The following is a 26425-nucleotide window of genomic DNA, read 5'->3' on the forward strand; positions in this document are numbered from 1 at the left end:
CCATGGAGAGCACCTGCTATTTGGCAGCTCTGCTGCTTGATTTGGTTCTCACTTTTCTATTAAATTTAAGCAAATTGTTTTCCCATGAATAAAAAAGCACTTTATTGTGTTTGAAGCCTTCTAGTTTAAATGTTTTTATTGAAAACAAATAGAAGAATGTTTCACTTCCCAGTAAATTTGAATAGAAATATGAAATAAAAAAAAAGAAACCCTGCAGAGATACATTGCTCCGTTGCTATTATTTTAAAGGCAAGTCCTGGATTCAGGGTAGAGAAATACGTAGTGAACAGAATGCCTGGGTACTGCTGTCGAACTGCTTGCCACTTTAAGGCAGCTTTGAAACTTTCTCCAGAAACACCCCTGGCTGGGTCACATTACATCCTTTTCAGCTGGGAAGTCTGTGTGTAAATATGTGACTAAGAAGGTTAGCTATTCATTCCTACTAGAGCTCCGGGCAGCTGTTTTCTAAGTTTTCTAGGGCTGGGTATGTTTCCGTCTTGGGTCTGACTTAAATTTTTGCTGCTTTGCCCCTATGATTAATTTAAAAGAGAGCATTAACATATGTCAGAAATCCGCCTCAATGACTTGACAATTTGAAATCAAATGAATTGAAGGGCCTGTGTTTTTGGTGGGTTTTTAGGAAGAGGTGGGTTTAAGAGGGTTTACTGCCAGAATGAAGCTACCCTGGACTTTTAGCTACTTCCTCATCTTGATGGGAACTGGCTGTGATTCCCAAATTGTCCTCCCCTTGAATATGTCTTCAGCCATGGTAAAGACGCCCCGGAAGATTAAGCCTGTGAACTCATCCCAGCAGCAGGAACTTGGGGGCTTATCTCTGGCCCTGGAACCTGGAGCCAAAATCAACTTTTTAACTATGGTGGACAATCTACAGGGAAATTCTGGAAGAGGATACTACCTGGAGATGCTGATAGGAACTCCACCCCAAAAGGTATGCAAAGGATAAGGGGGGAGGGGATTGGGTGACTGAGAAGTATAAAGGGGAGACGGTGTCATATACAAATACAGTGAAACCTTGGTTTACGAGCATAATTCGTTCCAGAAGCATGCTCGTAAACCAAAATACTCGTACATCAAAGCGAGTTTCCCCATAGGAACTAAGGGAAACTCACTTGATTCGTTCCCACCCACCCCCATCCCCCGAGGCCAGCGGTGCTGCTCTACCTCCCAAGAACCGGCATGGTGCCCCCCCCCCCCCCCGCAATCCGGCACCCCCCGCTCGCATCGTAACCTCCCCCTGCTGCAATCTGGCATGCCCCTGGCACCCACCCACCCGATCACATTCCTTACTCCCATTTTGCACCGGCACCGGCACCAACTCACAGGACATGCCGGTGCCCGAAGATCTGCCTTCTTCTTCGCGCTGGGCCTTAAGCATCTGCGCATGCTCAAGGCCTTCGGGTTCCCATTCTTTCCGAGATCCGAGAATCTCGGAGAGAACAGGAACCTGAAGGCCTTGAGCATGCACAGATGCTCAAGGCCCAGCGCGAAGAAGAAGGCAGATCTTCGGGCACCAGCATGTCCTGTGCATTGGTGCCAGTGCTGGTGCCAAATGGGGGTAAGGAATGTGATCGGGTGGGTGGATGGGTGCCTGGAGCATGCTGGATCGTGGCGGGGGGGGGGGGGTGCGATGCGAGCGGGGGGAGCTGGATCGCGGGGGGGGGGGGGGCGCTCGTAAATCGAGGCACACTCGGTTTCCGAGGCGCCGATTTTGCGAATGTTTTGCTCGTCTTGCAAAACTCTCGCAAACCGGTGCAGTCGTAAACCGAGGTACCACTGTAGTTACATTACACTTTGTATTGTTGCAGTTCAGTCCCTTATTTAGTGAGATCTCTTTTAAAATACTCTTTGAGCGGTATTTGTTGCCAGAGAACAGACGTAATGAGCCGCCTAGGCTCTGAATAAAGGTCTCGCTCCTTCATTTACCTTGGAACAGCTATGTCCATGTTAGTTTGTTTCTTTTAAGAAGGGGATAGATCTGTGGTTTATGCCCTTTGTAAAGGGCCTCCAAAGAGTTCTTTTTCTTATGGTAACTGAAAAAGACTCAAAGTCGGGTGTGAAATGAGCTCTGTGCAATATAATTACTTGTATTTGTTGTTTCTCCAAACTTTTTGGATGGCCGTGGTAAACCAAAGAGTATCAGGAAATGCCCCAGATGAGGTCCAGACAGGAAATAACAGGCAGTGAAGTGCCTGGTGTCTAGCTTTACCTCTCTCCTGTTTCTTAAGCACCCTTTCTTTTTAGTTTTTGTGTGGGGGGGATGTAAAAACAAGCTCAGAAGGAGAGAACTAAACTACTTGTACATGTTACTGCTTTGCAAACAGAACTTTCCTGTGGTAACTCATAGCCTACAGCTCCCAGTTATGTTCATTCACTCTAGCCCTGCCTTGGTATGGATGGGTTGGGTAAGGAGATGGTTGGAGGAAGGGCTGGATTAATTCGTTGATGGCCCCTAGGCACACAAGTACACTGGGCCCCCTGCCCCACCCCACCATGCGCCCAGGCGGAAACAGGACGCTGCGTCAGAGGGAAGCTTTGGGCAAGCAGCACCGCTTGCACAATTACAGTTCCCATTGCCATTCTTAGCCGCGTTGCTTGCTTGTCTTACTTTCTGTCGATCGGGGTGGGGCCCGTGATGCCGATCGGGGTTGGGCCCACGTTGCCGATCGGGGGGGGGGGCGCGTTGCCAATCGATGCTGGAGGGGCCCATCGCCATTTGGAAAAAAATAATATTGATACCCTCCTTCATCGGGCCCCCATGACCATTTCGGGCCCTAGGCACGTGCCTACTTGGCCTATTAGTTAATTCTGTCCTGGTTGGGGGGATGCACAACTGTCTATGGAGGCTGTGTGCCACATATTATATCTCACACATTGCTACAGTGTCATGAATATAGGACTGGGAAAATGAATGGTATGCTGAAGATGGGAAGAGAGTCAATAACCCGAGATGTTCTAAATACATTTACTAGCTGACTTTGTGTCACAAGGACCAGTAGAGATAGCCCCACGATCTCTGCTCTTATCGGGTTGCCATATTAGTCAACATGAATATGTAGAAATAAAGGTCAACAAACAAGTTTCTTTTTAATAAGAACATAATTCTATGCGGATTACAAATTATTCAGGTACTCAAGCATTTTTCCCTAACTGTCCCGGAGGACTCCCGCTGTATCTAATGTACCTGGGGCAATGGGGATTAAGTGACTTGCCCAGGGTCTCAAGGAGCAGTGCAGGATTCAAACCCACAACCTCAAGGTGCTGAGGCTGTAGCTCTAACCACTGCACCACAAAAACAAGAAAGTGGGCCTTGCACTGCTAATGCCTCTGCTCTGGCATCAAGTTAGCAAGCCAGTAAGAGACTGCCCAGTGGGATGTCGCCTGTCACTTTCAGTTCTGCCTTTCACTGCTTGAGCAGACATTTTGTCAGCATTTTCTGCTGCCTTATTAATACCAAAGAGGGAGACTTTGCAAGTGACCAAGTTTTCAGGATACCTATAATGAATATGAATCAGAGAAATTGGCATACAGCGGAGGCATATTCTTTGTGAATACCATGAAAACTCTATTGGTTTGTTGTGGCCCGAGGTCTGGATTGAGAATCTCTACTTTAGGTTTGTTCTGTTATCTTAGTGGTTTCTAAACCTGTCTTGGAGGAACCCCTGGCCAATCAGGCTTTCAGGATATCCACAATGAATATACATGAGAGAGATTTATATGCAGTGGGGAAGATGCATGCAAATCTCTCTTGTGAATATTCATTCTGGAAATCCTGAAAAGCTAACTGGCTAGGGGTTCATCCAGGACAGGTGTGGGAACTACTGTGGAACCTGCAGTGCCAATTCACATACAAGAGGCAGACCTAGGACCTTAACTTGATGACCATATTTGGGGTGCAGAGGGAATATTCATTGCTGTTGAGTTGGAAACACAACCAAATATGAAAAATATAGAACATCTGTAGCTAAGAGTAACAAGGGAGAGCTGTTAGGAAAGCATTCAGAAGATATGGTAAACCTCTGGTCTACATTTGACTTAACAAACCATGCGATTTAAATCTATTTATAGCCATTTGTAATGGGAAAATATTCCATATTATGTTCAGGGAACAGCACAGGGTGGTGAGGTCAGGCTACTAAACAATCCTGGTTTCTCCCCTATTTTAAAACTTTCCCTTTCCAAAATCCAACTAATGTTCAGTGTCTCCAAATTGGTTATTTTTGTGCATACCATGACAGTAACAAACCTCACTCCTAAGCCACAATATGATAAGTCTCTAAAATATACTTCTAACATTTACCATGGTACTAACACTGTGCCCATAGAGCTTTTCCATCTGGAGATCATAAGATATCATGGAGCTCATAATCGAAACTTAAACATGTCTAAAAACCCATTCAAATTGTCCAAGTGCCAATAAACAAACTGACATTCTGGATGTATCCAGAGACTTTTTAGGCCTCTGAATGCCGCTGTTTGTCCTGAGCTAAAAGGGGCATATCTGGAGGAGTGGTTAAGGTGGAATGTGGGCTGACCTAGACTTAGTCGTCCTGCAGGGATAATCGGATGTTTCATGAAACTTATACATTGTGAGACGATGTAAAAGCAGGTGTAAGTGGCAAAAAGGTATCCAAAGTGACCAAACAACCACTGCAGAGACAACATAAAGACCCCCACACACTCCTCCAGTGATCACTGACCCCCTTCACATTAGGTTCCTGATTGGTGAAGCCCGACTTTAGTACAGAAAGAGGCGGTCGGAGCATACCGTGAGTGATTTCCTTCACTCGCCGGCGCTCCAGCTGCTCTCTCCTGCCTCTCCGGCTGCCCTCTCTTGTCTCCCCCACTAAAAACTGTATTCACGGTTTTTCAGCATTCGTGGGGGTTCCTGGAACAGAACCCCCATGAATATCAGGGGGAGTACTGTACTTTGGAGGAAAGGCGGGAGAGGGGAGATATGATAGAGACGCTTAAATACCTACATGGCATAAATACGCATGAAATGTGTCCAGATTATATTGATTCAACAAACCTGACGCCTCAGCCCCACCACTCCACCGCAATATTAAATTTAAAGAGCGGGAGATTTACTATGGGTGCCTCATCATTGGCTGTCGGGTTTATACCGTAATTCAAATCGCTGTATTTATTTATTTTATATTTAAATATTTTTTTTAAATTTTTAGCCTTTAAACTTTAAACTTTAAGAAGTTTTAAGAAATAAATATTCCAAGACTCTTCAATTTATGAATGCCATGATTCTAAAAGTACTTAATACTTATCTCAGCATAGACCCAGGGAGTCAGACCCGACATGTTTCACAGAATTGTGTTTTATCAAGGGTCTCCCAAGGGCGCCGCTGCCATCCGACTCCACTATATTCTGGTAGTGGAGTCGGATGGCAGCGGCGCCCTTGGGAGACCCTTGATAAAACACAATTCTGTGAAACATGTCGGGTCTGACTCCCTGGGTCTATGCTGAGATAAGTATTAAGTACTTTTAGAATCATGGCATTCATAAATTGAAGAGTCTTGGAATATTTATTTCTTAAAACTTCTTAAAGTTTAAAGTTTAAAGGCTAAAAATTTAAAAAAAATATTTAAATATAAAATAAATAAATACAGCGATTTGAATTACGGTATAAACCCGACAGCCAATGATGAGGCACCCATAGTAAATCTCCCGCTCTTTAAATTTAATATTGCGGTGGAGTGGTGGGGCTGAGGCGTCAGGTTTGTTGAATCAATATAATCTGGACACATTTTTTGACACATATAAAGATTACTATCAGTCTGGATTATACCAACCAATATTTTATGGCCACAGGTTTAACAAGCTATAAATACGCATGAGGCAAGCCTTTCATTTGAAAGGAAGCTACAAAATGAGAGGGCATAGGATGAAGTTAAAAGGTGATAGGCTCAGGCTCAGGAGTAATCTAAGGAAATACAGTGGTGCCTCACACAACGAACTTAATTGGTTCCAGGAGCAAGTTTGTTATGCGAAAAGTTCGTTATGTGAAACGCGTTTTCCCATAACAATACATGTAAAAAAAAATAATTTGTTCTGTAGCATAAAATATGCTAAGGTGACATAAAAAAAGATAAATTTTTTGTTATTATTTTTATCTCTGTCTGTCTTTCTGTCCCTCTCACTGCCCCTGTGTCTTTCTTTCTTTCTTTCTGTCTCCCTCCCTCCCGCTGTCTGTCTGTCATTTTTCCCCATTTCCCTGTGCAGCAGCATAAGGGGTTAGGGAGTTTCTCAGGCTGGCAAACTGTCTTCTCCTCTCCCTCTCTAATGCTCCTCCTATGCTTTCCTTTTCTGTTCTCTTCCTCCTTCACCATCCCCTCCTCTTTGTCCAATCTCTCTCTCTCTGCTTCTCTCCTCCTCTCTGATTTTCTTCTTCTACCTTGCCTCTCCTCCACCCTCTGATGCTCGTCTCTCCTGATTCCCCCCTCTGGTGCTGGCCGACTCGTGGCTGGCACCCATTGGCTGCTGCGCGCGAGACCTGCCAGCGGCCGGATGCAATGGGAAGCAGTCATCTGTTGGAGGCTGTAGTCGGGAGTCAACGCCGTTAAAGCTGGTGGTTCTGCTTAGAAAGAACCACGCGCATGTTTGAAAACTGTCACGCCGCTGGAGCCGGGAGGCGACAGAGAGCAACCGTTGCCAATCCAGCGCGTCTCTCCCCGTCTCCTCCCTGTGCGCGCATGCTCGCTCTCAGGCCTCCCCTCCCCACCCCACCATCCTAACTCATACCTGAGGCCGTCCACCACCAACACCACTTCCGCAGCTCGCTCGCGCTTCGATACCCCGTCCCCTCTGACGCGGGCCGCCTCGCTGGAAACAGGAAGTGTTTGGGGGGGAGGGCTAGATGCTGGATAATCGGGGGAAACAAGTGAGAGAGGGCAGTTAAGCGCAGTGCCTGTGCGGAAGGATGCAGCTCGGGCGACTTCATTGTGTGAAACGAAGTCCGTTGTACGAATCAAGACAAGAAGTTCGTTGTGCGCAGCGTTCGCTGTGCGAGGCGTTCGTTATGCGAGGCACCACTGTACTTTGTTACAGAAAGGATGGTAGATGCGAGGATTAGGCTCCCGGTAGAGGTGATGGAGACAAAGACAGTGTCTGAATTCAAGAAAGCATGGGACAGGCACATGGGATCTCTTGGGGAGAGGAGGAGATAGTAGATGCTGCGGATGGGCAACTGGATGGGCCAATTGGCCTTTATGTCATCATGTTTCTATGTATAGCTGATGGAAGAGGGAGGTGTGGTGTGTTATACTGATAGAGAACTATTTTACCTCTTAAAATATAAGCTACAAGTTGAGGAAAATTTTGGCAGTGATTAGTGAAAGTAGTCATTAAGATACCCCCTGATTTCCATGTTGTAAGAGATATGTCAAAATTTTGCAAGTTAGCTGCTTTCATTATTATGAAAATAAATCAAGGGGGGGGGAGGGGGTACTACTATCCTGATTGTTATCGGTGCTCCCTGCAAGTGTAAAGCAGAAACAAGCCAGACATTTGAAAAACAGATTTATATAAGAAGATTTCTAAACAAGGTGTGTACTGGTTGTAGATGGTATACCCTTCTATCATCAATAATATAAAAATATAAACAGTTTTATTTATTTTTGCTGCAACTAATACTGGAGGAAGTGGAGCAAAATGCTGCCAAGCTCTCTACTGAATTGCAACAGTTGTCTCTGAGTTTGACAAAACTTGAAGGGTATCCTCAAGTTCCTGGGTGAATAGTTCTGTATCACAAGTTGACTGAAGAGATTCAAAAAGATCTGGGAGCTGTTCGTAACTTGGGCCCAAAGGAATAGGTCAAGCAAAAGAGAGAACATGAGACAAGAGAATGATGCAATAGACCAGGGTGTTGTATTACCCATAGTCCTTCCTACTGCAGGAGTTCTTAGCTCAGTCCTCGGAACACACCCAACCAGCCTGGTTTTCAGGGCATCTACAATGGATATACATGAGATGGATTTGCAGCATGACCTCCAATCTCATGCATATTCATTGTGGGTATTCTGAAAATCTAGCTGGGTGTGTCCCAAGGACTGGATTGATAACCCAGGAATTTAAGGGGAGGAGAGGGAGAAGATATAAAGAGGAGAGGGTCTTCTTGAAATGAAGTTCTATAATAAGACTACTGTAGAATAGTTATGTCCATGTCTGATTGTTTTTGGTTTTACTTTTCCTCTTTGTTCATGAGTATCATCTTATACAAATGTTCTCTGTTGCTCTGCTCAGTTTGCTCAATAAGAAAAAGAAAGATTGATAAAAAATAAAGGATAAAAAATGTAAGAAATAACATACTGGAGCAAAAAGAGATGAATTATAAATAAAACAGGCAACAACGCAGGGAAGCAGGCAAATTGTGCTTTTTGAATTATTAAGCTATAGACATTTGTGGTAAAATAATGTCATGGCATGATATGAGCAGATGATGCAAAGTTCATTTTAGATTAGTAAAGATTTAAACCAGCAGCCAAAAACCCCTTTGAAAAGCTTCTTTTCTTGAGGCCCTGATGCCTGTCATGGGATATCATGTGATAACTTTAGTGGACTTGCTCGAGGAGGAGGTAAGGTGTCAGCTGATCAGGCACATACTTTCCCTCTGCTGTACTGAGTGTATGTGGCTGATGAAGGATTCAGTGCAAATTCCTAAGATCTATAGTAAATGAACAAAATCATCATCCAGTCAATTCTGCCTTTACAGTTGAAATAAATCCCAACAGTCAACCAGAGACCGGCTGCCAGCAGGATTTTTCCTTGTCCAGGTTTTTTTATTGTCATCTGTTGTACACCATACTTAGCCATATCTAAATAGCAAGCAATGCCCATGTATCTGTTGCCTGAACCTTTGGCCTCCTAGGTTCCCTGTGAAACCTGCCGAACAGGTCCACTGCTGAAGCCTCTCCACTTTCCTGGGGACTTCTAGTTATTATGGAACATGCAGCTTGCCAGACACTGGATTTTTTTTGGCCTTTGTGATACCTGCACTGGAGCAGTGTAATAATTTGGGGTTGTAATACATCAGTTTATCAGAGAATAGGAACTGCATATATAATCTTTGCTAAGATATATTGGTGTCAGTGTAATAGTAAGGGGAGTGCGGGGGAGGGGGAAGCGGTCTGCACTGGGCACAGTCTTCCCAAGGGCCCGGCACCCCTCCCCCTCTCCACTCCCTCGCTCTCTCTTTGCCACGCGCGCATGCCCCTTGCCTTCCCCTGTACCTTTTTTTTACTTCCCTGGCGCGAGGTTGCTGCCCGCATTGGCGCACTCTCTGACATCAGTTCTGGGACCTGCGCCTAGGAAGTGATGCCAAAAGGCATGCTGACACCGACGTGGGCATGCTGCTCATGCCGGAAAAGTTTAAAAGGTATGGGGAAAAAGAAGGGGCATGTGCGAGGCAGGGGGGGGCAGGCACCACCCCCCGGATGCCCCTCACCCTTACTATGCCACTGATCAGGGTCTGCCAACACCTTTCTTGCAATCCAGCAAGGCACCCTGTGCAGAACAGCTGGAGTGCGCCTGATAGGGGGAATAATGTTAACTAGCCCTAGCTTTTGTATCCTTCCTCTTAGGGAAGTTGTCCCACCCCTTTTTCATTTTTGTCTCCCTCCTCAGTACCTTTTCTGTTTCCACTATATCGTATTTGAGATGTAGTGACTAGAATTGCACAGAATATTCGAGGTGCAGTTGCATTATTGAGTGATAATAAGGCATTATTATAGTCTCAGTTTTGTTCTTCTTTCCCTTTATTAATGCCTGGTGTTGCCTAGGTATGTATTTATCCCGGTTATTTATCCCAATCTCTGAAGCTCTCTCTCGCTGCATTGCAAGTCTTGTATTCCTGTCCTTGGGAGTTTCTTGTCTATGCTGTTGTTTCATTTTTTTAGCCTTTGATTGCACTTGGCCAATTGCTTTACGTTTCCTTGGAGGCATTGCTACAGCATTGTTATTTTTCCCCAGATATTAAGTGATATGTATACTAAGTTTGGTTGAATTCTCTCCATGCGTTTCACAGTTATGCTGAACATACATACATACATTCACACACACACAGATACACATATATATATATATGTTAGGAATATATATATATCTATATATATAAAATCGGAGGTATGTATGTGTGTCTGTGTGTGTGTATGTGTGTATGTGCCGCGATCACGCAAAAACGGCTTGACCGATTTGAACGAAACTTGGTATGCAGATCCCTCACTACCTGGGGTGATATGTTCTGGGGGTCTCGCAGCCCACCTGTACACATGGGCGGAGCTACAAACAGAAAATCAGATTTCACCCATTCAAGTCAATGGAAAAAATGTGAAAAGCTGTGGGACCAATTTGAACGAAACTTGGTATGCAGATCCCTCACTACCTGGGGTGATATGTTCTGGGGGTCTCGCGGCCCACCTGCACACATGGGCGGTGCTACAAACAGAAAATCTGATTTCACCCATTCAAGTCAATGGAAAAAATGTAAAAAGCTGTGGGACCGATTTGAACGAAACTTGATATGCAGATTAGAGAATGACACGGGGAGCGATCCCCGCAGGCAGCTGCGGCGTGGCTGCGGTTTGGCTGCGGGTTATGGAGACTCCAAAGCCAAATCGCCGCAGACACGCCCGCAAAAACGGTGAAAAGATTTGTCCCCGCAGGCCAATGTACCCCCTTCTAGGAACCGCTATTTACCTGTGTTTCACCGTGTTCGTGACCGGGTGTTTGATGTCTCCGCCATGTTGTCTGTCTCCTCCAACTCTCGATCCAACTTGCACGTTGCCGCATTGACTCCGCCCCCCAATATACTGGCTCCTCATTTGTCAGATCAACCCTTCCTGCCAATAGAACCCGCCCCCCCCCCCGACGATCGCCGGCAGGAAGGTGCTCAGCCCTTCATGCCGACAGAACCAGCCCTCCCCAACGATCGCAGCAGGAGGGTACCCATCCCCTCCTGCCTACCCCAACAGCCCCCCCGACGATCGCAGCAGGAGGATATCCAACCCCTCCTGCCAGCTCCCCAACAGCCCCCCTATGATCACTGGTAGGAGGGTGCCCAACCCCTCCTGCCGGCCCCCCCCAACGGCCCCCTATATCGCCAATAGGAGGGTGCCCAACCCCTCCTGCTGGACCCCCCCCCAACGAACCCTCCCACCCCGGAACCCCCTTAGTCTTACTTTCCAAGTTGGACCGGACAGCTCCTCGCTCGTCTGGCCAGCAGGCCTGCCTCCGTCCAAATGAGGCGGGCCCGCCCCTCCCCTCCCCTGCCTAACCCACAGGATCCTAGGGCCTGATTGGCCCAAGCACCTAAGGCCCCTCCTATAGCGGGAGTGGCTTTAGGTGCCTAGACCAATCAGGCCCTAGGATCCTGTGGGTTGGGCAGGGTAGGGGCGGGTCCGCCTTATTTGGACGGAGGCAAGCCTGCTGGCCATATGTGTGAGGAGCCGTCCGGTCCAACTTGGAAAGTAAGACTAAGGGGGTTCCGGGGTGGGAGGGTTCGTTGGGGGGGGTCCAGCAGGAGGGGTTGGGTACCCTCCTATTGGCGATATAGGGGGCCGTTGGGGGGGCCGGCAGGAGGGGTTGGGCACCCTCCTACCAGTGATCATAGGGGGGCTGTTGGGGAGCTGGCAGGAGGGGTTGGATATCCTCCTGCTGCGATCGTCGGGGGGGCTCCAGCAGGAGGGGTTGGGTACCCTCCTGCCGGCGATCTTAGGGGAGGCCATTGGGAGGACCGGCAGGAGGGGTTGGGTACCCTTCTGCTGCGATTGTCGGGAGGGCCGTTGGGGGGGGTCTACAGGAGGGGTTGGGTGCCCTCCTGTCGTGATCGCTGGGGGAGGGGAGACTTGCAGCCGTAGCCGCGGTCACTATGCTAATCACGGCAGGGAGATCTTTGCCGCGATTAGGTACAGCGGCTGCGTCTACTTACCATGTAGGCTAACATTGTAAGCATTAAAAGTACATGTCGTGTTTGTTTTTGTATAGTTATTAACTAATATTTAACTAAGTTTTAAAGTTTTAAAGAATGTTTCCTTTATACGTAAATAAAGAAAAGTATTTAAAATCGTACCCGTTTGAGGCTTTTATATATGCAGCGGTGACGGTGACGGGGCGGTGAATGGGGTTGCAGTGGCGGTGACGGGGCGGTGAATGGGGTGGCAGTGGCGGTGACGGGGCGGTGAAGGGAATGGCGGTGACGGGGCGGTGCAGAGGATGGTGAGACGGGGACGGGGTGGTGACGGGGACCAATTTTTTCACCGTGTCATTCTCTAATGCAGATCCCTCACTACCTGGGGTGATATGTTCTGGGGTTCTCGCGGCCCACCTGCACACGTGGGAAGGGTGGGTTCACCCAAGAATGTATATGTTCTTGCTCCTGGAGGTGAAACTAAAAATGTTGTTTATAATCAAGTTTTGTGTTAGTTGTATTGTATTCATTTTGTCAAATATTTCACATTATAATTTGATTATTGTACTTTTTATAAAGCTGTAAAAAAATATTTTCATTCACCACTATAAAGTATCTTTATTTGAATCCATTTACAGTGTTATTGCTATAATTAAATACCCGTGCAACGCCGGAACATCAGCTAGTATATATATATATATATATATATATATATATATATATATTCCTAACATTCTTTTTGCTTTCTTAACCAGTGCTGCACACTGAGCAGATAGTTTCAACGTATCAACAGTGATGCCCAGATCAAAATGTGGCATAGAGCTCCAGCCTCAGTGACACCTTGAGGTTGTGGGTTCAAACTTCATGCTGCTCCCTGTGTCACTGGGCAAGCCACTTAATCCTCCATTACTCCAGGTACTTTAGATAGATTGTGAGCCCACCAGAACAGGTAGGGAAAATGCTTTAAGTACCTGTATGCAAACCTCTTTGAGAGTGGTTGTATAACTACAAAAATGCGGTATACAAGTCCCAATCTCTTTCCCCTTTTCCTGGACTATGACTCCTAATGTACAGGTCTGCACGGGAACGGGGATCGCGGGAATCCCACGGGTCCCAAGGGGGTCCCATGGGAATCCCCCCTAACCCACGGGACTCCCACAGGGACCCCGCTCTAGCCAACGTGACTCCCACGGGGATGGAAGGCTTTGGAAGCAGGGTTCGTCCATATAATTTAATGGACACGTCAGCCTTAGTAAAAGAGGGGGTTTATAAGTTAATTACCTGAATAGAAAAGAAAAAATGGGTTCCATCAAAGAGATTCCACAAGGAAAACAGCAGCGCAAACACAAAAGAAACTGTGGAACTGATGATCCTGTCAGAAGTAATTGCTGCTTTTTATGGGGACGGGCGGGGATGAAGGTAATTCCTTGCGGGGATGGGTGGGGACGGAGATGATCCTGGCGGGGACGGGTGGGGACAGAGAAGATCCTGGCGGGGACGGGCGGGGATGGGTGGGATTTCTGTCCCCGCGCAACTCTCTATCCTAATGTGCAACTTAAATAGTACAATCCCTGCCTGATTGAATGCCGTGCTAGCCTCTTCTGCCCTCCGATTTGCTTCCTAAGTGTATTCTTGATGCTCCCCCGGCCATCAGCAGGAAAAACATCAAATTTGAAATCATCTCCTGCTGCCTTGGCACCAGTCATGCAAAAAGAGCTGTGGGAATTTGCAGATTAAACATATGCCCTGCTGCTGACCTGATGAACTTGGGGGCTGCACTGAGGAAAATTGGGACCAGGACCGTTCTGCCTTCCTCATGGGCTGATGCTTAGAACCAGAACCTAACACCAATGCTAGAGCTGATTAGTGCTGGACTAGCACTGGCATTAGGGTGTGCAGGATGTTTGCAGGGCATCAATGCTGGATACAACTTGCATGCCAAAGATAGCTGCAAATAGCATTAAAATTGATGCAAATGAGACCATCAAGTATTCTGCGCCATACTCAGAGAAACAGCGCACAAGAAAACACTGCCCTAATGCGGTAAATTAACGCCAGCTAGGAGCTGGTGTTGGGTTATTTGAAGAGATTTTTCAAAGAAGGAATGCCTTTTCTGAAGTCCAGAAAATCTAAAACATTGTGCACAAAAATGCATTACCCACTTTGAAAATAAACTGGTCATTATGGCAAGACTTCAGAAAATTAACATCCTTGAACATCAGGCTGAAAAATGTGGCCGTGAAATCCCACTGAAGAATGTCTTTGTAGATCTGGTCCTAGCTCTCCCCCCCAAAAAAAAAGCAGATTTCTGTTTTCTGTACATGGGCTCCCTGCATCCCAGTTTGTCTGGGTTTGCACACAAGAGTTTAGCTTAATACATAGCTCTTGTGTGCATGTACCAGACACATTCCTCCTACTTACTCACCCAATGCTTGTCACCCACCAGCGCTGAAGGCAAGAGTCTAGGCGTTGGTCAATGGCAAGATTCGAAATGAATTAAAGCTGTTCTTCACTGGAGGAGCTGCTGGTGGTCAATAATGCAGAAAGTTAGTTATAGCCAAGTCTCAAAACGGATACACTCAAACCTTTGATGTCTGTAAAGTGTCCCGATTTTTATTGTTAGCCACTTCAAACTTTAACATATGGGGCTAGATTCACTAAACTCACCTATCCGATACGATCCGTGGGCAATCCGTGGCTGAGTCTTCCCAGGCGATCGATTCACTACGCCTCTGCATGCAAATTAATGTGATCGAAGGTACGCCCCACAGTGACCCTAGAGCTATCCTAACGCATGTGCAGACCATATTCATGGCCTGCGCATGCGCATGCTCTCCGCACAAGCGAGGTCAAAACAAGGAAGGAAGGGGGGGGGGGCTCTAATGGAAAAGAACACGCTTCTGCCCATCTGTCTTATCTCCAGTGCTGGAAAGCATACGTAAAAGGCAGTGAAAGAGGATGGAGAAACTGAATTTTAAAGCGCTGATGGAAAAGTTCAAAGCCGCCAGCTCGGAAAGCTCAAGCACCTTTCTCAAAATTATGGCTCCTAATTCAATTCAGGAGCTGAATGGACACAGAGATGGAGGGGTGACGGGAGAGGGAGAGAGCATTAGTCCCTGGCTTTAGGAAAAGAGGTCACCCCATATGGAACAGAATACACTGCAGCCAGGAACAGAACATGCTTTTAACCCGCGGGTTAAAAACATGGGCTCGCACTTCAGGGAAGGGCGGCAGAGAGCAGGAGAGTTGGCAGAGAGCAGGAGATGTGTTTAAAATGTTTTATTTCAGGGCTGCAGAGCTGGAATTTCAGGGTGGCAGAGAGCAGGACAGTTGGCAAGGACATGAGCGACTGGTCCTCAGCAATCGCTTCTTTTTGGATCGGCCAGCCCAATCGATGTTCCTTCTTCAGTTTAGTGAATTATTGCCTTCCTGCTTTGCATGCCATTTCCCCTCATTTACATGTGCAGATCGGATCGGGCAGAAAGTTAGTGGCTCGGGTCAGGGTCAGAGAAGGCTTGCAAACTGGTAGGGACACGATCAGTGAGCTTAGTGAATTTAGGCCATGGTCAGAATGCTCCCTTCCTCAGGTTATGTTTATTTATGATAAATAGTCCCTTTAGCAGTCCTCCATTTTTTTTCAAACAGTCATAGGAAGGCTACGAACACCACTTTTGTGGCGCTGTCCTTGGGCCCGTGGCTCTTCAAAAAAACAAAACAAAACACCAAACTGAGGCCCAGAGATGCATGAAAGCTAGCGATCATCACCAAACCTGTTTTAACAGTTGTAGCGACAATCACATTTGCAGACCCGATCCAGAAAACGGCTCATTGTCTGGTTTTCTGTATGATTGCTCATTCCCCGATCCAACCATGCAAATAAGCTGATTAATATTAAAATGCCATGTAAACTAGTAGATCGATTGATGCTTTAACATGGCTTCCCAATGCACTAAAAAAGTGATTGCTTTTAGCGATCCCCAAAAAAGTGACCGGTCAAGACCTGTCTAACCTTTTTTTTTAATGGGCACAGTTGCCATGTATATTACATATGGACAATATATGCCCCATTAGAAAAAAAAAGACCCCCCACCACCAACGGCCCTCCTCGACGAACCGGCACTGGGAACCGACCCTCCCCCCCATGCCAGCAAAAATGGCAGCAGGAATGCCCCCTAAGCAAGGCCTTAGGCTCCTCCCTCTGTATCCTGGGATATAAGGGGGAGGAGTGATTGGCTTGACTTACAGAGGGATACAGAGGGAAGAGTCAAAGACTCTGATTGACCCAGTCATGGCCTTAGACTCCTCCCCTTGTATTCCGGGATATAGAGGGAGGAGCCTAGGGCCTGATTGGCTCAGACACCTAAGGTCAAGGGGAGGGGCCTTAGGTATCTGAGCCAATAAGACTTTAGGCCCCTTCCTGTGTATCACATGATGAATTGGAGAGGGAAAGTACCACCATTTTGAAATGGGCCTACGAGTGGAATGGACTGAGCTTCCCTCCCACTCCAACTTCTCTAAAAAGTACAGGGGGGGTTCGGAGGGTGGGATTTCGGGGGACCTCCAGTGGCAGGAGGGTGTTGGTTAGAGAATGACATGGGGGAAAAAAATTGTCCCTGTCTCCGCCTCGTCCCCATCACCGTCCTGTCCCCGCAAGCTCGGTCCCTATCACCATCCTGTCCCTGTCCCCATGAGCTCAGTCCCCATCCCGTCCCTGCAAACCATCTGATCCCATTCACACAAACTTTGAATAGTTTTATACTGAACTTATTTTATTAACGTATAAAAAGAAACAATATTCTGTACAATTATCATTTTATAAATCAAAGTTCTGGCTGCTGAACTAGAGAAAGAGATGTTCAGCTGGCAGGGCTTTGTTTATAAATGTTTATCAACACAACTAATATACTACTTTATCCTAAAGCAGGGGTAGGCAATTCCGGTCCTTGAGAGCCGGAGCCAGGTCAGGTTTTCAGGATATCCACAATAAATATGCATGAGATAGATTTGCACCTCAAGGTGGCAGTGCATGCAAATCCATCTCATACATATTCATTGTGTATATCCTGAAAACTTGACCTGGCTCCGGCTCTCGAGGACCGGAATTGCCTAACCCTGTCCTAAAGCAAAAAAAAAAAAAAAAGAAGAAAATAAATAGACATTTTTTTTTCTACCTTTGTTGTCTGGTTTCTGCTTTCCTCATCTTCTCATTCAATTCCTTCCATCCACTGTCTGCCTCTCTCTTCCCTCTCCCCCTCCTCCCCATTGGTCTGGCACCCATCTTCTTCCCTCCACTCCCCCATAGTCTGGCATCTCTCTCTTCCCCCATTTCCCTTCAGCGTCTTCTCCCGACTCTCTCTTTTCCCCATTTCCCTTCAGCATCTGTTCCTCTCCACCCCCTCCATCTCTCCATCCTCCTGCAGCACCCTTCTTGAGATCCAAACATCTCCCTCACTCCCTTCGCCTTACGATAGGGATGTCAAAGTCCCTCCTCGAGGGCCACAATCCAGTCGGGTTTTTAGGATTTCCCCAATAAATATGCATGAGATCTATTAGCATACAAAGCTGTGCATGCAAATAGATCTCATGCATATTCATTGGGGAAATCCTGAAAACCCGACTGGATTGCTGCCCTCAAGGAAGGACTTTGACACCCCTGCCTTAGGAAAGGGAACTTCCTATCTCAGAATTTACCCAGCTAGCTAAGTGTGGCTCTTGAGATGTTTCGGCTGTTACTCTTTGTTTCAGAGATGCAGAGCCAGATCCCTGCCTGCACCTTCCCCTCATTCCCCACACGTGACACAAGACCATAGCCAAACCCTTACTGTTTATTCTGTTCTGCATGTGTGTTTGCAAACACTGACTGAATGCCAAGCTAATAGAATGTCAGTGGTGACCTCATGATGTGGCTAAGAGCAGGACCAATAACACTATAGTCCTCCTCCCCCCTTCTTCCATTATAGTCCTCCTTCCTCCATTCTTCCATTATTTGTCTAGCATGTTTACTTAAGTCAGCGGAAGACAAATTTATCCAGATAACTTTTTTAAAACTGCACGGAGAGAAGAAAGGAGTGTCCCTCTTAATAACTTAGCGTTCTTCTCCAAAGTCTGCTTCTTTATCGAGGACATGAGTGCTGCTAAAGTTTCTTGGACGTCATCGTCGTCGTTACCTCAGCCACCGCCGCCTCTCCGGGTATCTCCCTCCCTTCCTCTTACCTTCAGGTGATTTAGATTTTTTTTTCTACAAGCAGCCGGAGCTCCGTGTGGCAGCCGGAAAGTCCTCCTCTGACACAACTCCAGTTTCCGGTTGAGTCGGAGGAGGACTTTCTGGCAGCCACAAGCAGCTCCGTTAGCCTGTAGAAAAAATATTATAAATCACCTGTAGGTAAGGGGAAAGGAGGGAGATGCCCGGACGGGAGGCGGTGATGACCTTTGGGAAGGAGGGAGGGGGCTGCGCACAATTGGTGACCGCGCATGTTCCCTCCCTTAACTGCAGAGACCATGCCATTCATCGCTCCACGGTGTGGTGAATGGCCTTCTCCCCGTACCCACAGTGACTATTTTTCCCCCCCACCGTTTTGGCGGGTAACAGCCACCATGTCATTCTCTAGTGTTGGCATTCCTTTTGCCTTTAATGGGGGGGGGGGGGTGGAAAGGGGTAGGATAGGGGCTGTTTGCGGAGGCGCCTGGCACAAGAGAGGGCATCCCTCCTGCCATTTCACTGTCGCGGGAGGGGCGGCATGGCAGGAGAAAGTGGGCATCCTTCCTGCCATTTTTGTCTTGTGGGGGGGGTTGAATGGCAAGAGGGAATGTTCATCCCTCCTGCCAATTTTTGCTAGCACATGGGGGGAATTCCCAGTGTGTGTTCGTTGGGGGTCATTGGGGAGGGATGTCATCAGTGAAGGAGGGGCTTTTTTTTTAAAAAATGGGGCAGATATTGTACATGTGTAACACACACAGCCATTAAAAAAAGAAGAAAAAAAAGGTTTCCTCCCCCAAACAGTGTGGCAGGAGGCTTTCCCCTGTCTCTCAGCTGTTCAGGCTTCCCCTGCTGGCTCTGCGCATGTGTGAGAGTTGCTCTCTCAGCGATCCATCGGATTGGAGAGTCATGGATTACGGTGAACACCCACGTGAATCATTTGCATGCAAGCTTTTTAGTGCATCAATATCTCTTTCTGAATTAGCCCAAAAATCGGATTGGTGCAGACCCACACGGTTTTACCGATACTCATCGCATCAAGGCCTCAATGTCCAAAGGTTCAGCCAAAAGAGTCCTCAAAACAAAAATTCACGCTCTGGCTCCTTTAGACTCCTATTTTCTTGCTTTAGAAAAACAACAACTGGTATATAAAAACCAAACAATGAACTATAGTCTTTTATACTTGGCTACACACCAGCACGCATAGCGCTGAGGAAGAGTTGCTGAGTCTGTATAGCTAGGGTTATCAGATGTCAGGATTTCCCTGAACATGTCATCCTTTTGAAGATATGTCCAGGGGTCTGGATGGCTTTTCAAAACCTGACACTTTCTCCGGGTTTTGAAAATCTTCCCGACAAAATTGTGTCGGGCAGGGGCATTAGCACTTGCTGGATGCAACGTGGTGAGTCGTGTCCGCGCACATGTGGATGCCATCTGGGGGCGGGGTTGGGGTGGAACTGGGCGGTCCTAGAGGCATGGCCAAAGGTCTGGATTTTCCTTCGGGAAAACCTGGCAACCCTATGTATAGCAGTGTTTACATATAAGCCCCCTGATTTCACAGGCTCTACCCACACAACTCTTTAACTGTTTGCTTAAAAAAACAAAGCATACAAAATCAGTGGAAGAAAAAACATTTCTGTCCTGGTTTTTCCTTTTAAATTGGCCTGAGCCAGTCCCTTTAACTTCCCACAATCTCAGTTAAGCACAGGTCATTAACACAGCACTATTTTCCTTCAGCAGACTTCCGTTGCTTCTAGATGATTATTATTTGATTCAATTTCCATGGATTATGCTGGACTTGCCTCAAGGTTTTGGCTCTCCTTCTCTGAGGCACTGCTGCCAATCTCCATTGCTTTAGCAGTCTCTGGCTCTGTGTCTCTCAGCAATGTGTAATCCTGCACTCTCAAGCTGTTTAAGGTATGTATGCCACACCCCAAACTTCCATGCTGGCGAAATGTGTTCTGGGTTCTATGGCTCCCTCTCTGGTCATGGAATGCAGGGCTTCCATTTATAATGGGCTTTTCCTTCGCTGTGCTTGGGGTTTTCCCTTCCCCCACCCATTTTGCCACTTAATACTGGAGAGATTACTGTGCTTGTTAGGATAGTAGGCTGTCTTAGAAGTGATGTATTTTACATCCTCATCTCGGGCTGACTAAGCCTCAGGGTCTAGGCGCGCAGGGTAGAGAATGACATGGGGACTGTTTACCGCAGTAAACCATGGTCGCCGCAGTAAATCCACAGGAATGGAGACATTTGCAACTGGTTTATCGCAGGAATGGGGACAAGACCTTTTACCGCCCCGTGGGAGAGTGAAAAGTCTTGCTCCTGTGGTAAAAATAATTGCGCCCATGTCAGACTCGTCATCTCCTCTTGAGCCTATTTTACCTTCAAGAGCCAGCCATGCCACGATGAAGATAGAAGGAACCCAAAACTAAAGCCTGAGACCAATATGATTTGAAGAATAAAAATACCAGACAACAAAAGGTAGAAAAAATAAATTTATTTTATATTTTGTGATTAGAATATTTCAGATTTGAAATATGTATCCTGCTAGAGCTGGTATTAGACATAACTGGGGACTGCAAAGCCCAGGCTGTGCTTCTTTATCTTCCAGCTGGCTTAGGGCTCTCTCTCTGACCAGGGGGCAGTTGCCCTAGTTGCACTCCCCTAACACTATTCCTGCCATGTGTGACTGAATAATTCTGTTAGCTTAATTTTTCTATGTAGCATTCTGTAGTAATTTGGCTTGTTCAGTTTTCACTATAGTGGAGGGGATATTTGTGAAAGGGATGGGAAACAGGGGTTTTGTTGGACCTTGCTCTGTATTATTTGTGTTTATAAAATGACAATTTTACAGAATATTGTCTCTTTTTATACTTTTAATAAAATAAGTTCAGTATAAAATCATAACTATTCGAGGCTTGTGCGGATGGGATCTGACAGTTTGCAAGGCGGGGACAGGGACTGAGCTTGCGGGGATGGGGCAGGGATGGGGACCGAGCTCATGGGGACGGGGCAGGGACAGTGACGAGCTCATGGGGACGGAGCTGGAACGGTGATAAATTTTTTCCCCGTGTCATTATCTAGCGCAGGGGCACCCAGCGTCAGTGGGTGAATTGCTCAACACTAACAGTTCACATATAATTTGCATGCTATTAGTGTTGAGCATCAGGAAGTAATTTTGCTGCGCTGTTCTTGTGGTCTTTCCCAGTGTTGTATTGCACAGCGCTGGAGTTTTGAGCATTAGCCTGTGAGTCCTAGAGGGAAATAGCATGATGGGAGTGGGAAGAAGGAAAACATTATTGAAATGAAAGGGGTGAGAAGAGATTTGAGTGGGGAGGGATATCTTTTTGAGGGAGAAGAGATTAAAGAGAAACAAGATCCTGAGAAGGAAATGTGTCCCTGGTGGAAGAAAGTGAGAATAGTGGAAAAGCATCTAGAGGAAGGGGGGAGGGAGGGAAGAGTATCTAATGGAGGAAATAGGAAGGTGGAATAGTGCCTGGATGGAAGGGGTGACAAGCGGGTAGAGTATTTGTATAGAGAAAAGAAGGAAGCAGATGTGCATAGGGGAAAATTGGGGAACAGTATGGAAAACATCCTCAGGAGGGAGATTGTAAGCCATCCAGAAGGCTTTTCCCTTGTTGCAGGATAATAAGATTTGAGTAAACGAGTCTGGAGGGAGAAAGTGAACATAAGAATTGCCATACCGGGACAGACTGAAGGTCCATCAAACCCAGTATCCTGTTTCCAACAGTGGCCAAACCAGGTCCCAAGTACCTAGCTAGATCCCAAGTCGTAAAACAATGAGAAGGTGGAGAGATTCTTTAGAGGGCAAGAAAGAGTGGATATCAAGGAGAGAAGAGTGTCTGGATGCAGAAGGTGATAAGGAAAAAAAGAACCGAGGAAAGTAATGGCGTAACCATGAAAAAAATACACACCTATAATTTAAGTGTGAGCATTCAGGCCAGCCATAGAACTAGCGTAAGTGTGTCCATAAGTTCTGGTAATATGCATGTCACTTACAGTATTCTGTAAATTACATGCATGAATCCTGCCGATTCTCTGCATAGACTTTACCTATGTGTATGCCTACCTGTGAAATACATGCTATAAAAAATACTCATGTGTTTTCAGAACTGTGCTTAGGCCGAATTTTGGCATATACACATACAAGTGCACAAGTGTACACAAATGTGCTTGTTTACCATTGTTCAAATGAGTTACGTGTAATTGGTGCATAACAGTTGCCACATACTTTAAAGCATTACCCTCATAGAAATCAGTACTACAACTGGGCACCTGGATTTAGACACCCCAAGGATGCATGGTGGGAGCCTACTCTATAATGGAACCTGCATGCTTAGAGTTTGAGATACAGTGGCATGCAATGACATTTATAACAGGATTCAGTAAATTTGCCAAACAGCAAGGGAGACATAATGGCACCAACATAACACCTCCCATTCTCACAAAAAAAATGACACCTACATAGTTCTTCCCTTCTTCACAAGAACAACAATTTGGGCTTGGCAGCCCCAACATCTCCCACATCAGCAAGAACACAAAGCAGGGCTTGGTGAGCCCAGGCTAACATTTCTACTTCAGTGAAAACCAGGAGGGATTTGGTGATTCCAACATAACACTTCCCACCCCTAGTGGAGATAGTAAGACTTGATGACCCCAATAAAACATCACCTGTATGACTTCCCAATCTTCTTTCCCCCTGTAAACTCTATCCAACAACTTCTTACTCTCACTCTTGTCTCTCTTCCTGATGTCATGTCCCCTCTCCTCCTATCTTAATCCCAACCCAAACTCTCCTCTGTTCTTTATTCCTTTTCATACCTTGTGCCCTACACTTCCCTTACTCTGCCTGCCTTCCCCTGCCCCCTTTCTTTCCATCCTGTCCTAATCCTAACCCCATCTTTCATTTTCTCTTTAGCCTCTAAACTCCCTTCTATGTTCCTTAAACCTGACCAGGCCATAAAAACACATTGGACCTAATAGATCCATTCTCATCCTGTCACCATGATGATGATCGCCTAATCTCTTTTTTCTTCCTTCAACACTTGTGGGGGCAAGGAAGTGGGGGAGACAGTTAAAGGAACTGCTTCTTCTCAGGGACTGCATGCTAGGGCCTGTGGGGGATGGGGAAGGAGGAAGAGGGAGAGATACTAGACCCACAGGTAGATGGGGAGAGGGACAGGAGAGAGATGTTCATTTGCTGAATTCCTAGGGAGGAGGAAGAGAAGAGAGAGAGATGCAGGATATGTTCCTATCCCTCCCACCATGTTGAGCATCCTGTTTCACCATATCTATATTCTTGTCCTGTCCACTATCATCCTTCTGTGTCCTCATCCCCCCTCATATGTCTGGCATCATCCCTCACATGTGAGGGGGGATGAAGTGTGATAGTAGACAGGGCAAGAATATAGATACAGAAAAGGGAGATGCTCAACATGGTGGGAGGGATAGGAGCAGGGGCACAGGAGAAATACTGGAAAGAGTGGATAAAAACACAGAGGGAAGATGGATGGTATGCAAGGAGAGAGATGAAATGCCAAATAGATAAAAAGACTCTGGAAAGAAAGTTAAGAGAAGACCAAGAAAAGTAGAAACCAGAGACTGAGACCAACATGATTGGAAAAACATAATGATCAGACAACAAAGGCACAAAAAAGGAATTTTATTTTCTGTTCATTGATTAAAATATGTCAGGTTTTTTGAATGTACCGTATATCTGCCCAAACTAGTTTTAGACATAGCTGGACCCCATATGAAAAATCTCCAGTATAATGGTGGTAAATCAACTTTAGGATGGGCAATCCTTGGCATCTCTGCATTAAACTGTGTTTGTCACCATTTTGTAGTTTCCAAGATCACTTCCTGGAACCTGCAAAATGAGGCTTCACACTGGACATAAACTACATAGGCCCAAAGGCTGAGCCTTACACACACACAATCCAGTAGCAAAAAGCCATTCTTTAGTGGTTTATGACTTAAATAACAGAAGAGAGAACCATTGCAGTCATCCCATAAGGGGATGCTTGAACAGGACTGTCAAGGGGGTCCAGTTTTTGAGAGGGAGATTGTAGTACATGTTTCCTAGTACCGCCCACTGAACTTGATTGTCTTTAGCCTCTCCTAAATCTGGAAAAGGAACCCCAGTTTACATTTAGTGTAAGATTTAAAAAGCTGAAGGGGTTAGTTGCCAAATATACTGTAATTCTTTCTGCTCCAACAAAAACAGCAAGAAGATCTCATCAATCCCAAAATATAACCTAGTAGCTAGACTCTGGCCTAGAATATAACACCATAAAGCATTGGTTGCCAACATTTTTCATGTAAAGGGCCACAGTGTGAATATGAGAAAGCTATGAGGGCCATCAAAAATTTTCAAGCTTACACATATTACTAATTTTGTAAACTACTGCGATCTGCTTGTTCCGACTGGGTATTAATCGGGAAAAATTAATACTAATATTGACTCTATAACCTCTCAAGGATATATTTTAAAAATTCACTTTATTTTGGATTGTCAAAAGTAACAAATTCCATAAATGAGACACCTGAGTAATACATTTTAAGAGATTGTTTGCAGTTACTATATCAAGCATGCCTCAATGGAGGATTTTGGGGGCTGCGCATTGGAGACAGCAGATATAGATTGCAAAATTTGACATTCTGCTGTAATCAAATGATAAACACATCCTCTACACTGAGTTAGTATGGTCCTGAATCCAGGAGTATACCAAGTTAGAAAGGGTACTGAATGGATCCTTACACCTAGAAGGCCCTTGGGACTTTTATTTTAATAGCTAATTTAATGATAGGGCTGTTATGATGGGTTAGGGTTAGGGTTGACTTGCTCCCTCTTCCCCATTGCCATCCTAAATATTTTTGTCCAGTGTTCCAAGCCATTCTTGTCCTATCCTCAGGTGATAAGGAGTCTATGAGGGAATCTGTTATTCTGGCTCAAATCTGCACCCTTCCTTCTTTGGTTTCATAGTTGTCCTTACATTTGATCATTGCAGACTGGGGCCAAACTTGTTATTACAGGAAGTCTGTCTGCGCTGAAGGAGGGGCTGGGAATGTGGAAGAGCCTAGGACTCTGCAGTATCTCAGAAGTGCTTTGCTTGTTTGTTTGTTTTTAATCTACCTTCCTCCACTTCTTTGGCCTTAGCGCAGTTGACTTGCACATTCTGCTGGTGCTTCCTGGTCCCATCTCCATGCAGCACTCAGCCCACTAAGGCATGCCTGAATGGCTGATAAAGCAACCTGCCCCTAAGTAGGAAAAATATTTGACCACACCTTCCTGCTACTGCCTCCTCCTGTCCTGTTCCTTTCTCTTGCACCTACAAGTGCATTTGCTATGAAACCTAAGCATTTACTTTTTAGCTACTGCCTTAAGAGCAGTTTTTAGTCTAGAGAATTTGCCTATATTGTTTCCACATTGTATTCTTTCAAAGGTTCCAAAGAAAAGTAAATATTATTTTATGCTGCTTTTTTTCATTTGGAAATCAGTTCTATGCTTAAACCTTTCTAGATTTCATCTTTGGATGCACCATCTAAAGAACTTCACCCTCACTCTCTGGCCTTTATGAGGGTGATAAATATCACTCTTTGGGGTGATTTGCCCTTGGCATCTCTAAGGCAGGGCTGACCCACAGGTATCTTGAAACCCTATGTCATTGCTTATCAGTATTTTTGTAGCTGTGACCACATTGCCAAATAAAATTATGTAACCTCTTGGAGGTGTAGAATAATAATATATCTATGGAAAGCCCACCTAGGTTGCAAGCCTAAATGCAGGTTTTGTGACTCCATTTGGGGGTCACAGACTACAGTTTGGGAACCTCTGCCCTAGATGAACATTGAACTGTGCATGTTCCTATTTATAGTCACATAAGATTACTAATCAACACATATCACTTTTATTCCACTTGACAAGTGTTAGTTTTGTCTGGCCACCAGTTCTACCTGTAGTTTTTAGATATGACATTTTTTTTGCCTCTAGAAGGCTTTATATTTATTTAATTGTTTCTGGTTTCAGTGGCTTGTTACTTCTCTATCAGGTATCATTCATTACAAACTTGGATAGTATGAGTCATCTGTCATCATTTAAATAATTTAATAATAATAATAACTTTATTCTTGTATACCGCCAACACCATCAGTTCTAGGCGGTTCACACAAAATAGAACTGGACAATCGGTGAAGAATACAAATTATATAAGAAATACAATTGGATAGAAAAATACAAAAATAATACTACATTATAACCAGTCAAGTCA

At 45.7% G+C, this 26425-nt stretch overlaps 1 protein-coding gene across 1 annotated transcript in view; it reads left to right on the plus strand.

The window, feature by feature from the left end:
- The first annotated feature begins 398 nt into the window (after positions 1-398).
- BACE2 (beta-secretase 2) overlaps positions 399-26425 on the plus strand; it is a 162836-nt gene continuing 136809 nt past the window's right edge. Inside the window, exon 1 of the mRNA XM_033943013.1 lies at positions 399-949. Within this exon, the coding sequence (XP_033798904.1) occupies positions 674-949 (276 nt within the window). The 5' untranslated portion in view covers positions 399-673. The remainder of the gene's footprint in view (positions 950-26425) is intronic.

This window comes from Geotrypetes seraphini, chromosome 4, assembly GCF_902459505.1.
Source record: "Geotrypetes seraphini chromosome 4, aGeoSer1.1, whole genome shotgun sequence".
NCBI classification, from domain to species: domain Eukaryota; kingdom Metazoa; phylum Chordata; class Amphibia; order Gymnophiona; family Dermophiidae; genus Geotrypetes; species Geotrypetes seraphini.